Source organism: Anguilla rostrata, chromosome 14 (genome assembly GCF_018555375.3).
Source record: "Anguilla rostrata isolate EN2019 chromosome 14, ASM1855537v3, whole genome shotgun sequence".
Taxonomy (NCBI): Eukaryota; Metazoa; Chordata; class Actinopteri; order Anguilliformes; family Anguillidae; genus Anguilla; species Anguilla rostrata.
This window is the reverse complement of record NC_057946.1, coordinates 21,797,123-21,814,007: the sequence shown is the minus strand read 5'-3', so window position 1 is coordinate 21,814,007 and position 16,885 is coordinate 21,797,123. Positions and strand designations below refer to the sequence as shown.

The window sequence follows — 16,885 nt, the reverse complement described above, 5'->3', positions numbered from 1 at the left end:
AGAAGAGGACACTGAAAATGAACATTGGTAACAACACAGCTGGTATAAGACACTCGGTTCACTAAAAGCTAGGCAAATCCACTGGAAAACATGATTAAGTAGGCTAGATTGAGCTGTCTAATATGTTCACTGTGTTCCTAATTTCACCCACAAAAAGACATGGCAAACATATTCTTATTAATCTAAATAGACATTTTCTGTCAAAAACACACTCTTTCATTTGTATATCTTTGAAAGAAAAGTGACCATCTCAGCGAGGTTTAACAGAACGACGGTTAGCCAAACCCAGAGAACAGCAGGATAAACACATGGTGCCACGCCCTTTCTTAAGGTACTGCAGCCACCAGAAGATGCCCCACCCACATCAAAAAGTCTCGCAATCGCTAATTACACACTCTGCGCGCTCCGACAGCGCTGATGAAGGGTTCCCCCGAGCCTCAGCCAAACACACATCCAAGAGCCGGGCTACTGAAGCACCGAATGAGAGGTTTACTAAAAGGGAGGGACATTAAAGCAGGAAACTCTGTGAGATAAACGCACAAGAGAGACTACAGCCAGAGGGGAAGCAAGGCCATGATGCCACTGCTTTAGGCTAGGACACCAATCAGCATCTCTGTACTTTCATGGGAATGTTATACTAGTAAATGAAGCTTTGGACTATCAATTTACAGAAAGCCAAGGCTTTATATGCAGAATAAACGCCTGTATTCCTTAACTACATTTTAAGTGCAACAGTCCAGGAATCACTACTGTACATCAACCAATACTCATCATACAACATACACAACAGCGCAAGTCAATGTGTGGAAGCCGATACACAATCTGTCAGCTAGGCTATTGTACCCGCCGAACAACATTACCCACAAACCAAATCCCACTGGCCGCGTTCAAACAGAGCGCGTGCATGACCGGGCGCCCCTCCTGCTGGCTTTTTCCCATAAACCCTACATTTTCGAACGCCACGGCAGCTCTGTGGAGTCAGCCGCAGCCTTTTCTCTGGCGCTAATGCAGAGCTCCTCGTGCTCGCCGCGGAGGCTAATGCTGCGTGCGCTGCACGCTTGAGGTCGCACCGCATTCCATTTCAAATTAAACCGAATCAATCACGCGTTCAGCCAGCCCTCATAAATTCATCAGCTCTGTCCCTTCAGCAGGATGGAGCCCATTCCCATAGGGAAGACACAGCAGAGAAACACAATGCAGAGAAAGCAGGGTTTTCCCTGGCATATCATCCCACTAACAGACCCCATACAGAACCTTCAGTAAGCACAGCCAGTCGTGGACAGCAGTACACTTATCAGTGAGCTGAATAGTTCAGGCCCCAGACAGAGAATCACCGCGCAGGACTTCCAGGCGACTCCGCCACTTCTCTGTAGCCCCACAGATGTTGGGAGAGGTCAGTAAGGATGAGGGAGAACCAGGTACAGCCTGAGGCCCCATGGAGGAGCTGAATGTTGCACATACCAAAAAATAAAACTATTTCCAATTTACCCAGACATGTGGCACAAATAAGGTGCCACTGCTATTTAATGCACAGCTGATCCTCTTCCCTTACCGGAAAATAATTACATTTACTCTATCCTGGCTAAGTGTGACACCCCCCCCCCCACCCAGCCCCACCTCCAGCCCCAAAAGCACCTCCTCCATCTGTAAGCCGGTCCACATCGTTGCACTGACCAGAAAACAGGTCCGGAGCTGGCGGACAACCACAAGAAACTCCCCGTTTTAGTGCGTAGCAGAGCCTTGGGCCAACAGCCCGCAACAACCAGAGCACGGCACAGGTTTGAGATAAAAATTTACCAACCCATTTTATCGTCCGAGAGCCGCTAGATTTCAACACAGCAAAAGGGAGAGGTCTCCGAGGTAACGGAGAAAACTGGTGCCGCCGGTCACGTGCACGGTCAGTTATGTGTGGTGTGTCCACATTCGCTGCTTCACATCTTTCCACAAAATGGCAGCCAGTGAGGGGGTACAGACGTACAATGCAGGATTTTCACCTTGAAAATATTATAAAATAACTATGCTGAAGCATATCTATGATGCACTGTTAATCTCTGTCTTTATGCACTTTTGCTGAATGTGTGCACCTTTTCTTCTAAAACGTGTTTGGGACGTTACTGGGCGTGGCCCCCTTTTCTGTGTGGGGAGGGGTGGGTGTGGCTACAGAGCCTGTGGTTTGGGATACAGCGAAGCTCCTCCAAGAACCAGATTTAACCTTGGAATTGCTTTTCCTGGGTGGCGTCAGCTGAAGTTCGCCAAAGGGATGAAAAGCTGGTTTTCTGCTGGACCTGTAAGTGACGTCACCTGCAGTGTGAAGCTAGTGACAATAAGGACTTTCTTAACTAAGGTTACCTCCAGCTATCCATCTAGCTACATTATGTGGGGTACTCTGGGCGAGAGGGAGGGGCTGAAGACGAAGGAGGAGACTTCTTCGGTTGTAAACGCAGGACCACAGCAAGGTCCTGCGTTTACAGAACAACAGTATGCCTTTAAAGCAACATAAAAACAGGAAGAGGAATGAAGATATTTCATCTACCGAGACGGCATCGCCCGTCCTTATCTTCCCAACCTCCCAACAGCTGGTGCACTCACAATCACACCCCGTATTCATTTACACAGGCCCTCCGGAAGGCACCCCAGCTACAGGCTAGCCCACGGCGGGCGGGCTTTCCCCACAGCAACACGCCCCGACTCACATGTTTCCCTGAATGCCCGCGGGGGGAAATCTGCAAATGACAGCGTGTGATGTGACAGGCCTTACCGTTTATTCGCTGTTTATTTAGCCGGCGCGGAGCGAGCGCGAGCGGAGGCGGAGGCTAACGCTGCTGGTCGGCCGCAGCCCGTAACAGGACCCCGCCGGCTCATTGAGCCAAAGCTGGGGGGGGGTGGTGGGGGGGGAGGGGTGTCGCGTTACCGCCTACAAATCAGAGCCGGGGCTGGATACGGGCCGGGGGGGCGCACCGTTAGCGCCCCAGAGCTAATGCTGCATGCGCTTCTCCAGAGTACGCGGCGCGCTGGGAAACGCTCAGGACCCGCTCGGGTGGATCTGCTCTCGGCAGCGATCTTACGGCTTTGCAGAAGGTAAACGTGGAAGCGAACATGGAATTGAGCCTTCCAAAGGCTGACATTAAAGTAAAGAATGGACAATATGCCTGTAATTTAACTCTTACAAACAAGTGAAGCTTCGCATTTGTTTTGACAGAGTGCGTTTGGTTACAGTGGTGTAGATTTCAAAACGCTTGTATTCTTAATCTTATGTTTTCCCTTTCGGGTGATGCATTCTCCAGTACAAAGCATTTCAAATTTCAGCCCCCCCCCTCCCCCTTTAACACCAAACACCACTTTTCCTTCCAAAAACACATCACCACTCTTCTGTGAGAAAGTTAAATGAGCTTGGCCAATGGCCAGGACAGAGGTGTTAGAGGGTGATGAAAATTAATTCATCTTATTAATAATAATAATAATCATCATCATCATCATAATTTCTGCAGTAATTTCACATTACCATATCCCAACTCAAAGCTTTGAAAAATCACATCGCCTTTTGTTCCGCACGGTTGTGATTGTTTTTAGGTGAACTGCAGGGCTGTACCTTGGACAGGCTGCATGGTTGTGACAGTTTCTGGATGACCTGTGGGGCTTGGATAAACTGTGGGGCAGTACCTTGGACAGGCCGCATGGTTGTGACTGTTTCTGGGTGAACCGTGGGGCAGTACCTTGGACAGGCCGCATGGTTGTGACTGTTTCTGGGTGAACCGTGGGGCTGTACCTTGGACAGGCCGCATGGTTGTGACTGTTTCTGGGTGAACCGTGGGGCTGTACCTTGGACAGGCTGCATGGTTGTGACTGTTTCTGTGTGTACAGTGGGGCAGTACCTTGGACAGGCTGAAGTTCTCGTTGCGCAGTCTCTGCTTGTTCTTCTGCAGTTTGCTGGGCATCATCTTCCCCGTGCGGAAGTCGAAGCACGCCAGGTCCACCGTGTTGCCCAGGTACCGAGACAGCTGCGGCTTACTCCGGAACTTCTTACCCTTGGGGCTGGAAGAGAGGCGGACCGCGTCAGTGCCTGTGCCCGGCCAGTGCGCAGCGCCACGCCCGCGCCACGCCGTGTACCCGTGGCCGGGAGGGCAAGGCGCCAGTCAGAATGACACGCTCGCGGAACAGACGCACCCTCCGCCGCGGCGCACCTGCGCTTCGGCCTCGCCCGAACACGACGCTCACCCACGAGAGCGAATTCAGCGCAGGAGCCCGAAGCAGACAGGGTTAGGGATTTCAGACACGACTACAGGTCCTTTCCCTCAAGGCCAGTCTGAAGGAAAATAACCGCACTGACACACATTCTGGCAGAAGGAATGGACAGAAGACTAGACAAATAACCCAAAACTCTCACAAGGGTAGGACTAACAGTTTTTTAGCTGTGCTGTAATCAACTGTGGGCAGGACTCTTAAATGTATATATACTGAATTACAGGGAGTCACTCGCATTCTGCAGAACAGGACAGGAGCCTTGAAACCAGCACACACAGAAGCAAAACATAGTTTGCTAAAAAGGCCATTTTGGCAAAGGTTAATCCGAGCTCAGGAGCGACCAAAATTTGCATCTCACCAGCTGAGCGTTTCACAGTGGAGCCTCCTCCCAGAGAGGATCTCTAAACGCAGACGGATGGGAAGCAGGGCAAAGACTTATTCCAAATGAGAGCCGCTTCCCATTTATTCTCCTCATTTCGTGCCTGTGGTAAAGACGGGCAGATGAGTCGGGCTTGTATTTATAGTGCTGACCTCCTGCGCCGTAAACAGATTAGCTTAATTACAGATGCAAATACCCAGGCCTTGCCTCCCTTCAGGACTGCAGACTTTGCAGTTGAGCAGAGCAGAACTGCACAGATGCAGTCAGGGGACCTCTGCCTCTGTACTGCTAATGTGTCCAACTTGCTTTCTCTACACTGCCACATGCGCGAAGGCTTAGCGCTAAGCGCAAGTGACATAAATGACTGCCAAGGCGTCAGCAAATCGGGAGGACAAATCTCTTTTTGGCCCAGATGTTTGCGTACCCCACATTACCGCAACGTTGCTGCGTCCCTGCTCTGCCATAACGCCTCTCAATTAACACAGTGACCTGAGCACTCCCACAGTGGCGCCTGTCGCATTAAGCCCACACAAACACCGGGTATTACCTAACAACCCTGAAATGGAAATAAGTCATTTTGGGATTAGGCTGCAACCTCCAGACAGTACAGACAGCGAAACATAAATCTCTCAAATTCTCACGTCTACATTCATACAGTTCATGATGTATCTTAGTTACGGAGCAGTGGAACCTATGTCAGAAAGGAGAGGAAAACACAGGCTACCATGAAAGACACAACTGAGCAAATCATCTCTTTTGTGGGGCAGGGGGTGGAGGGCTCACACCCTATGGGTCACAGGATTGCATCAGAGACAGAAAAAGAGAGGCGGACAGAGAGAAGGAGAGGGAAGGAGAGAGAGAGAGAAAGAACAAGACAGAAACAGGAAGAGGGAAGTAGAGGGGAGGAGAGGGAAGGAAAGACAGACAGAGAGAGGGAGAGAGAGAGAGAGAGAGAGACTGCCGCTATACACTATATTTGTAAATGTCCTCTTAAAACATGAAAAAACACAGTCAGATAACCCATGCAGGTTCACCAGTGTGCGACTGACTGGTACCTAATGTCCTTTTCAGTGGGGAAAATTCTAGGAGATCTTTAGATGGCATCAAAACTTTAAAAATAGCACAACACGTAAGGTGAAATCCAGACTCCACAACTCTATTATTGTATTTTTCACACTGAGGCACGACTGGAAAATATGCCAGGGATGAGCCAGGATTACCTGAAAAAACAAAACCGATATCAGTGAGAAACGTCTGTCAATATTCTCTGGAGTTACCTCCGACTGGGCTGTTCCCGTTTCAAAAGCCAAACGCAGTTCCACAATATTATCACAGGGATATGTTTTGGGTCTGGGTGGGAGCGACAGCGGACTTTAATCTGTGTTTATTTCTCCGCGTAGAGCAAACTGCACTTATAGGCTGAAATGCGATCTATTCCACTTCCTTCAGCTAAACCAATCGCAATGCTGTTTATTTAAAATAAAAAAACCCTGAAGACCGAAAAATGGAAAAGGCCAGTATATGAGGCATGAACGCGCTGCGGTGAGACGCGTCGACGGGCCGGGAGCCCAGTTGTTACCCGTTACAGGCGGCGAGCCCCAAAACCGAGGGGTCTTTTTATTGTGCCCTTGGTCATGCTTGAGAGTGCACACCTCCCCCGACAATACATCAGAGAGGGGGGAGGGTCCCGCTTTATTGACCCCGCGCACAATGGGACGCGTCCGGGGGGCCCCGTCCCTCAGACCCCGCGCTGACGCGCCGCCGTTAGCCCGCGGCCTGGTGGGAGCGCGCGGCTCGGTCGCGCGCCGCGGCGTGAATTAGGGCCCGCGCCTCGTAAAAGCAAGAAGGCCAGGCCGGGCGGCGGCGCGGAGCGGAGTTTGATCTCGGTGGTTAAGTTTCGCTTCTCGTTTCTCACAGTTTCCCGTGCGGCAGCGGCACTTCCCTTACAGGAACCTCAAACCCAGCTCCTCTGACGAGCGCGTCCCCACTCCCACATCGCACCGCTGCTTTATACGGCTTTTCAGTGAGGTTTTAAGGATGAAAGTACGATGTTCCAGAAGCATTTTTTTTTTTGGCGCAGGGCTACTTTGAGACAGAGCTACTGTTGGAAAGTTGGCAGACATTTTGAGGCGTGTTGCTGTAAAAATATTTTGCGTCTACATTTTTCGTAGTGAAATTCCGGTACCAACCAGCAAGATGTCAAAATCTTTCTTGCCGCCAAAATCTTTCACGCCATCAGCATTGTGATATTGTAAGACCGGATAGTAAGTGGTGTACTGCTACTGAGGGAGAAAGGACAATACCTTGTGAAGATTATTTTCTTTTCGAGCAATTTTCACTGACATTCAAAAGACAGTAGAATATTAGACTACTTCTTTTCCAAAAAAAGCAAATTGTTTTATTAGGGTTTTTTAAAAGCAGACTCATGACTGTAGGATGCGATATGAGGGGAAAATCGTGGGAAATTCCTACGGTGTCCTTACATTAAACAACAGCAGCAGGTCTACTGAGAGCGGAAGGGGGGGGGGGCGGTGTTATCTAGACCTAATTCTGGGAAAACGAAGAGGGTGAGCACGCGGTGCATCTGAGAGTTGGCCGGCCGATTGGAAGGCAGGAAGGGCGGTCTGTCAATGGCGCGGCCCTCGTCTAATTATTTCCATACGCTGCAGTTTGGGTGACCAGTGGACACACGGGAACGAGCGCCCGGGAGAGCGAGCGCTTGTGAGCGAGCGCGGGGCTGGTTTCCGAGCGGGCCGGATGACTCAGCGATGAGTCAGAGGGGTGGGGGTGGGGGGGGGGGGGAGAATAAAACTCTCGCTAAGCGCTCAGGAGGCACGTCTGAGCAGGGCCTGCTCGGAAGAGTCGCACAGCGGCCCTGTGGAGCGGAGACTGCGGGCCGCCGGGGTTCCGAGCCGACCGGCCCAAGCCCAACCCCAAAGCCCAAGCCCAAGCCCAAGTTCAGTAGCGCCGCGCTGAGGGAATGAACAGCACGCTGCCAGTTTGAGCCTGCCGAGGCTAACGCTAGGCCGCTCCCCTCTGAGAAACAGAGTAGAGGATCCCTGTCTTTCCCCCTCGTGAACTGCAACGTTTTAAATCATATTTGCCAGTATAAATTGATCCGATTATTCATATTCTAATACAGGCCTCAAAAGGTATTAACCACAACTGAAGGAAATAGAAATCTTTATTTCATTTGCGCTACCAGCACTATTACAGCAAGCAACTTAATAAATACATTTAAAACTTGAAGCCTAAAATTCTGTGAACATTTTGACGCTTCATTATAAAACAGGAGGACATGAGTGACATACGCCAAATTATGCTCGTTTAGAGTTAGCGTAGCATCTCGTCACTTGTATGTTATTTGTATTTTTCCGTCCGTTATTAGATTCTCGTCTCTTTGCTCGCAGTCCAAGGCGAGACTCCAGGTGACGGCAGGCAGCACTCCAGCCGCTAGTTAAAATGGCTGGCCTGAGTCCAGCCCAGGTGGGAGATGCACACAGTCAGTGGCTGTGGAGAGTAAAATGCTTAGAGATCGAGAGATTAAAGGCGCTATATAACACAGCAGCCCGTTAGCAGCGAGCTCAGAGAACGCTGGGACAGGGCTCTGTGAGCTGGAGAAGTGAACTTTGCGCCCTGCTGGATTGGCACCCCGTCACTCCAGGCAGGACTGGCACAGACAGGGAGGGCACAGGTCCGCTCCACGCGGTAGTCTTCGCCGCTCCAGAGGAACTGAAATCGCCAGCTTCCATTGGCTAAGACTGGTAGCCTATGTCTGAGTTCTGCTGACCAGACGATTTTCTGGCTGTCGAGGCGTGAGACAGCGAGGTATTGATTAACCAGAATTTCTGGTTTTATCGCCAATGACAGCGGCACAAACATTTCTGATTTTAGATATGTTCAGAAACTAAATAAATAAAGTAGTTAAACCAAAAAATATTCCAAAACCAGCATTTATTGTGCAGGAGGATCCATCGCTAGTCCGAGACAACTGGCACTTCTGTGATGGGGAAGAGCGTAGGGTTCTGTGGTCTAAGCCGAGGGCTTTTTTCTGTGTATTGCAGCAAACTCCCTGTAATGGAGAGAAGCGGCTCCCCGTTTCGAACAGAGAGCCTCCCCCGTAAGCTCCTCTCTGCCCGCTCATTGTGAAATGAGATTACGGATGCGAGGATTCATTTCACACCGTGTAACCTCAGCCAGCTCCACCGCCCGGCGCGCTGAGCCGAGCCGCCGACCGTCGCTACGGCGGAGCGTAGCCACTGGGAACAAAAAGGTGGGGGGGAGCGGGGTGGGGGTGGGGGGAGCGGAGGAAAGACAAGACATGGCAGGGGAGGCCTCTGAACCCCAGCTCCCCCCCCCCCACCCCCGTGCCAGCTCCTCCTGGCATCGCCCGGCCTTCTTCGGAAATCGGCTTTTTCGGAGAGGAGAGCACAGATCGCGCCCTCCTCCAAAGCTTCCACTGCTGGCGGGCCCAGCTGGCGTGACGAGCGAGGGAAGCAGGGCGTGGGCAGGAGGAGTGTGCTTTCACAGGCTGGGGGGAGGGGGCAGTGGAGTCTGTGAAAGAGTTGCGCGCGCTCTCTCTCTCGCCCTTTCGGAAATTAACCCCGTCACTGCCGTGGCCGCGGGAAGGGGAACGCGGCTGAATTATTTAGCGGCCTGGGGAGCGCTTTCCGTGGCTGGTGTGAAACTGCGCGAGGACGATGGGAGCGGGAGGACTGAAAAAACGCACGCAGGCCACGCATCGCTCTGCCAATCAGCGGACAGGCCCAACCGCGAGGGTGGATCCCTCTGCCAATCAGAAGGCTGTGCTGATTTTTACTGTAAATCTAAAAGAAAAGCATGACACAGCAGATTATGCAGCCACTGCGTCCCTGCAAAATTATGAAAGCACAGCTCAAGTGCTTATTCATAAACAGGCCTACATGATCTTATAATAGACCACATATTTTCGATTGCTCATCCTTGCACTGTAATAAGGAGATTATAGCCTGAGCTCCACATATGTCACCTCTTATGTCACTAAATTTACACTTTACACGTTTGCCTGCATACACCAATTAAAAAAGTTACACAAAATAAATGAAACCACAACAAACAAGTCTGTACAAGCACCCTGTGCAAACTCCAGGCATTTCCAGAACATTCATTTTCGAAATCAGAAATAAAGCACTCAAGGTTTCCAAAGGCCAGTTTGAACCCTGTAACCAACTGCAGAAGTAAAACCCAAGCCGACATGCTCTCTCTTCCTAATCATTTGATTGTAAATAGGCCTAATGCTGATCCTGTTTCAAAAGGAAATCATCTTTTCTGCCAGCTGCTTAATCTAGAGATGTGCACCACATATAACGAGCACATTTGTCAACCGCAATAACCTCGCCTCGGTAACATACGCGCTTACAGAAACAAGCGAGATGTACTCGCGCTCAGCTCGACTACAAAGAGCGTGTGAACAAGAGTATTGTGGTGTAAATTGGCCTGTTATTTCCACCCAAGCGGACAGGCTCGCTTCCTCCCTCCGCCGCACCACGGAAAATGGCGTTTGGCATTCCTGCCGATTTTTGGAAAAGCGGCAGCACGGACACAGTAAGCATCTCTGCCGGCCATCCCATTGGACATATGTTCCCTCTCCACCCGCAGTCACGCGTTCTGTGTGCCCGCTCCCAGAGACATTGCTGTGGTGTTCAGCCGCTGAGCTTCAGAACAGCCACCCTTCTCATCTCCCACCGCTACTACATACCCAAAACGCACAAGTAACAGGTCCTGGGCGAGGACAGTCATCAGTGGGTTGTGCAAGTCAGAGCCGGAAGCTGAACAAAGCTGCGGATGACTGGCAGAAAGCTCCAAAATGACTGGGTTGGTAAGTGGATGATATTCTCCCAGTTTTCATGTTGGGGGGGGGGCAAGCCCAAGGTTTGGTTTTCCTGACCGCAGCAGCCTCAATAACAGCGTCCACCCCTCCTTCCCTGATCTGAACCATGAGTCGTTCTGACCCCCTCACACACAATAACAACCCCCCCCCCCCCCCGCGCCCCCCCTTCACTCTCTCTCACAGAATCTGACCATACGTAAATGCACTCACAAAAGGGGCCACCCTCTCCTTCGCTCTCCCCGATTCCTACTTTTTACATCAGACGGTCTCTGGTTTGAAGGGGGGGGGGGGGTGCCCAAAAGCTCGTGACCCTGGGACTATGAAGTGAGTGTTGACTTTGTCTCAAGGAGCTAGACCACTGAGAATTAGATGAGGAGGGGGTTGTATACTCTGAGTCAGTCTGACTCATAGCGACGTCCCTGTCGGGTGCAAGAAGGAAACATGCAGACTACGTGATGGCTAGCAAGCATTCCCGTATGCCCCCCCCCCGCCCCCACCCCCGCCCTCCAGCCCTTCCTCCGACTCGAGATTACCCGGAAATGGCCTAATCCTGACTCTTCCCACTTCTGCACCAAGTTCTGGTGAAAGACCAAGTTTACAGGAAGAGAGAGAGCGCACTGCCAAGTCATGCCGGGACACGTTTTCAGGCTCGTACCCCAACAGGACATCGAACAGCACCTGGCCGGACTTCATCTGAATCCTGCTTTCTTTGCTCTTTAGGTACCGCCGCAAAAAATTTAATTAAATTAAATTCTCTCTCGTGGAGCAAGCTTATAGCCACCCTAATACTCGAGACAACTTTGAGCAGAGACACCTTAACCTTTCTGCGCAATCCGTGAGCCTACACACATAGAGATGACTGCTGTTTGCTGAAGTCCATGCTGAAAGCCAACCATGTTTGCAGTGGTCGCCTTACAGAGATGTGGTCCAGCACCCCAGCTTTTTCTCAAACATGTTGTTGATTCAGGCGAGTGTTCGCCAAAGCGCCAATCTCACCCTTTCCCAAAACGCCGGAGAAAAAACACGTCTGCACGAAGCAGAGACACAAACCCGAAAATGTCCGCAAAAAGCAGAAAGAAAAACAAGGAGCAGAAGTGAGGGCGGAAGTGGGCGTGGCCTCCTTAATTTGATGCGCGGTGTGAAAAGTCGCCGGCATGTGGCCGGGGACAGCAGATTGGGTTCCCGAAGAAAACCCGGCCCCCGCATTATTTACAACGGTTACCGAGAGAGACCGGAGAGGGACGCGCAGGCTGGAGCGCAGGCATGGGATCGGTTTACAGCTCCTCTCCACCACGGCACCTTAAACAAACCAAACACCCCTCCCCCCCCGGGCCCCATCAGCGTGAATAGGATTCGCTTGGGGTGGGGGGAAGAAAAAAGAAAGAAACGACAACTTAAGCGCTGCGGCTCAAAAGTGCCCGACGCGGCCGCTGTAAAACCAGGGCGTTACATTCAGAGAAATCCCTCGTCACAGCCCGTTTCCTGCCGGCAGGACAAAACGCATTCGGTTGCAATGAAGCACACTGAGAACACACAGCCACTGGGGAAATAAGAGCTCCAGATCCAGAATGGTGGAGAGCTCACAGCCTCTCGGTCGTGCCGTGATGTTTATTTTTTTTTTTACATAATTATCCACTTTGGGTCCGTGTCCCTCTTCACTGCAGACGAACGCAGGCAGGCAGACATCTGAACACAGGATGTGAGAGACACCAAAAATATACTCGGCCAAAGCTGCACCTCCGACCCCAGCCCGTGCTATCGCACAGATCTGCACCGAGCAGCACTTTCCCGCATGCTGTGGACCTGTCATTTGAATAAGAATGAGAGGCGTTTTCACAAGGGGCCCGGAGAGCGGGACCCCGTCCCGGGACGACAGGGAGCCACAGGCACAATCGGGAGGGCTGGACGCCTCGAGAGGGCCTCGCCTCAGCGCACAGGAAGCGCCGGGCGCCCTTTTCACGGGCGACAGCCGTTTCGATTCCGAGGAGCTCCGTGGCTGAAGTGAAACCGAGACCACAGAAAAAACACCCCCTCAAATACTGCCTCCTTAGACTTCATCTATCTGTAAAAACAGGTCACTTTTATCCGGTATTAGCTAAAAGTTCAAACTCAAACCAATAAGTTACAAATAATCTTCAATTCTCATTGTGTGACTGCGGCGAAATAAACCATTAGGTAATGGGAAAATAATAGCAGCCGTTTACTCAGAATATTTCAAAAAATGTCCAGTTGCATCTAGAGAGATTACATTTCTTTACATTCAGTATTCAGAGGGCTTTTCCAGTAGTGCATCCACTGGTATTGCTCCTGACATCATAACACACTAGCATGCAAGACGGAAACAAAGCAGGGCATCCGTAGTCAGCAGGACCTCTGGTGACTCATGCAGCCCTCAAGAAAACAACAGGAGGTTCTACAGACAAATTATAAACAACTTTTCTTCTCACACCAGCAAATGACTTAATATCTGGTACAAAATGGAAGGAAGACAGAGATCAAAATAACCAGGCCACTTCCAGGTATCCCATCAAAATGCTGTAGCAAGCAAATGTGTTCAACAATTATTTGTGAATTTACATTACAAGTGTCAAAATAACAGAAGCTGGTATCTGAAATCGCAATGTGTGTATTTTCCTTTCACATCAAAATGATGAGCTTGTATTATTAAATATAAACTGTCTCCTCAGATTAAGATAATGGGGTGGATAATGGCGAGCATAAACTAAACGACTAGGAAGTGTTAATACTAAACAGGCTAAATCGGGGAAATACGGCGTGCAAGATGGTGAGATGTATTTGAGGACAGCGCAGTGGTGGGCCTGAATGAAACGGTCCTGATAAATAACAGTTGAACAGAGTTGGGAAGAGCTGTCAGAAACTGTGTACTTGTTGGATTCTCCACGCACTTTCCTGTGTGACCTTCTGACCACGCAGATGAGAAGCCACTGTTCCGCCGCGCACGAACTAAAAGCTAAGCCTCTTATTTTTAAAACTGCTGCGGTGTTCCATGAAAGAACCGTATAACGTTTACAGCTGGATGCTGTTGGCGATGTTAGATACCGCTTAAAATCAGTAACGTTGCTACATAGAACACACAGGGAAAGTAATATCCTATTCGGTATTATGAAGTTGGCAAAACACTCACAAATGGTAGCTAAGATCAAACAGAAAAAGTGCTCCTGGAGTGTCAAATAACGCATACATCAGAATACATTTTGGTAAATAAGCTGGCCCGTTGAGTTGACGTTAGTTAACTAGTAACAATTAGCTAGCAACTTCCTTCTTTGTGTTAATGCACGCTTTAACAGAAACGGTTACAAATGTAGCCAGCGCGACTAACTTTCCACAGTAGCTAGCTTTCGTGTTGCTCTGCTAACACGGCAGCAAGCAGGCTACTTCGCTTGCAGCTGAACAGATCCACGAGTTGCCTTGTTTCAAAATAGAACTTAACTTTGAGAACATGCATAGCCAGAAAAAATGGGTAACAAACTGTGCATTAATGTCACGCAATCTTTCCAACTCTTGCTACGCAGTACTGTTACTGGCAGATTTACCTGTAGTAGTAGACATCGCTCTTGCCAGCACTGAGCCCCGACTTCCGGATCACTTCTTCTTTCTTCCAACCCGGGGGCAGAGCCGGGCAGTCCATCCTCTTCCTCTCCATGATCATTTAGCTATTGCACTTAGAGGGTATCACCCCAGCCAACGCTGTTAAAATGGGGGAAGCTCTTGCGACACAGCACCAGTGAAAAACAGAAGATGTGGCCTCGGTCAATAACGTTATACAATAAAGTTTGCCAATAGTTGACCTCTGTCGGTTCTTCACGGGGTCCTGTCTAGCTTCGTTACCGACCCTAAGTAGCTATACTCTCCGATCAGCAACTAGCTAGCTAACACTCACGACAGCACCTCCAGCACTCGGTGACGGCGGCAGAGTAAAGCCCTGTGACGCTATGAAATTTCAGCACTTCCCACACACTGACCAAGCGCCTGGCAACACACACTGGCTCAGAGCGACGCCCCGCCTCCAATGGGCCCCGCCGTCACTGCTTCAAAAGCTGATTTAAGTCCGTACAGCGATGCTACATTGCTCCAAAGTTAGCCAACTATTTCAGAAAGACATCGTACTGAACGTCTTGATAACCTGGTCCACTCTGGAATGTATCGCGTAATAACAGCTTAAGCTTTGTAATGTAACTTTTTACTGCTCGTTGTATTTTCCACTTTTTTAACGCACAGGAGGGAGCGACTGTAGATATCTAGCTAACAGTTCGCGTTAGCTATCACAAATGACGGCTTTACAAAACGTTAATATGGTTGTAACGTTCATATTCGTTTGCAATGCAGGATGAAACGCACTTCCGAATCCTCCGTTATGAACGGACGAGAGAATATAGCCAAACATTCATCTGGTTTTGGCTACCCAACTCTTGACTATGTTGGCGCTGAATGGTCGCATAGTTGCATGAAGTGCAGTTTCAAGCTTGCTTGCTTACTTCTGGTTTGCAGTTCGTTCGTGTTAATCTGATGTTCTGAACAATACTGTGGTTGCCGAAATAGCTGCGTAATATTACATAAATTATGCGCATCGTTGAAATAAGGGCGTTTAGTACCTAACCAAGATTGTAGCTAATTTGTCATATGACCTAGCCTGACCAATCAAAAGTTTATTGTTGCTGCGTAGCCTACTTTCGTGGAAACGAAACACATGTCATGCGTGTGACAGCGCTACACGATAACTTGATTACTTTTTCTGATGTAACTGTGTAAATGTGAAAGCACGGCTAAGGAATTTCTTAGCCTCGTACTAGTTGGTCTACTTGGCTATATGAAGGCTACGCCAATGCCAATCAATCAATAAAAGGAAACGTCATTGGCGCTATTATGCTGTTTATACAGCCTGCTTTTCTGTATCTTGCTGCTTGCTCATGTGGGGGGTTTAGGCCGGGGTTGTCTGTGAAGTGTATTGTGACAATTGTTTGTGAAATGCGCTATATAAATTAATTTTGATTTCATTTCATTAATTCTACCCATTTTTAAATGTAATCTGCCTCGCCAACAAAACATACCGAGCAGTGTGGCATATATGCACACCCCCAAAATCTTACAGCGACAATAATATAGCCTAAATGTTCCTAAAATCATTGCACTTCCTTTATCTTTAGAGTTAGGTTTGTTGTAGACAGGAAAATAAGAGTTTTGATTGACAGAAGTCTGTAGGCTAACACAAGGCTGTATGATATGAGGGCCATAGGCCTATTTCCATATAATTTGATGTACACTAGATATGCACAAGTCAGTTACGTTTCCAATACATTTCACATTCCAACATTTCACAACACCTTTTAACTAAAATACTGTGAGATGCATGTTTTCTGAGAGATCAATTTCAGAAGCAGGTCACAAGTTCATAAAATATGCCATGTAGTTGAACACCTGTGTTGGTGCAATGATCATCTGAATTCTATGTCTCTGTTCTATGTCACACATTTACCTATTCCCCATAGAAACACTTTAATCATAGTAACAAAAAACCCCAGCTTTCTTGGAGAGCAAGTAGTATTTAGAGTCATTGACCCACTAACATTCTGACACTTTAAATGCTGTGTACAACACTTTGACTGGAACTGATGTGTAGGCCAGCTTTCTAGCAGCTTTGCGCACTGCTAGAGGCTTCCATGTACTTAATATATCACTTGTTTGACAAATTAAATGAATTATAGGACTACTTAGTGCTTGTACAACTCTTGTTCTTACATTACATTACATTTATTTGGCAGATACTTTTATCCAAAGTACAATAAGTGCATACTGAAGGTCATTGGAACAACTACAAAACACAGGTCCGATAATGTACAATACTCATTATGTAAGTTATTCATAGCCATGAACACAGTATGTCCAGTTCTCACAGTCAGCATAATTCTTAGTTTGAAGGGCCATGATCCCCCAAAATGACACACGCACATATCAAAAAATTAAGACTCACTTTAACTGCTACCATCGGAGTTCACCGCAGACTACCTGCTTATGGACTGATTCATGATGCAACAAAACGTGAATGGAATGGCATGTGTGCATGGCAGCAATAAAAAAAAATTAAATGTAAATCAGTAAAGTGCTGTGATTTTCAGCCAATGATTTTTTTACTATTGGGTTTAACATTCCAACAGATGCATAACCAAATAAATAATAGCCATTGCAAGACATAATCATTGGCTACTTTCTTGGTTTCTTGGTCACTATGTATGTTTGCCTGCTGGCATGATCACCTACAGAAAATGGCTCAGTGCAGCTTGTTCATTGGAATCATTGGGACAGAAATGGAAAATGAACTGATTAGATCATAACTCCACAAATAAAATGCCCAGCTCCGCTGTATTTTATAAAGTGAA

General features: G+C 48.7%; 1 protein-coding gene across 2 annotated transcripts in view; it reads right to left on the bottom strand.

The window, feature by feature from the left end:
* mbd2 (methyl-CpG binding domain protein 2) overlaps nucleotides 1-15,077 on the bottom strand; it is a 43,246-nt gene extending 28,169 nt beyond the window's left edge. The window contains exons 1-2 of one of the 2 annotated variants that reach the window (XM_064306960.1): nucleotides 14,045-15,077; nucleotides 3,873-4,032 (exon numbers count right to left, since the gene is read on the bottom strand). In XM_064306960.1, the coding sequence (XP_064163030.1) occupies nucleotides 3,873-4,032; nucleotides 14,045-14,160 (276 nt within the window). In that variant the 5' untranslated portion in view covers nucleotides 14,161-15,077. The remainder of the gene's footprint in view (nucleotides 1-3,872; nucleotides 4,033-14,044) is intronic. The other variant, XM_064306959.1, reaches the window with a different exon arrangement.
* Between the last annotated feature and the right edge of the window lie 1,808 nt (nucleotides 15,078-16,885).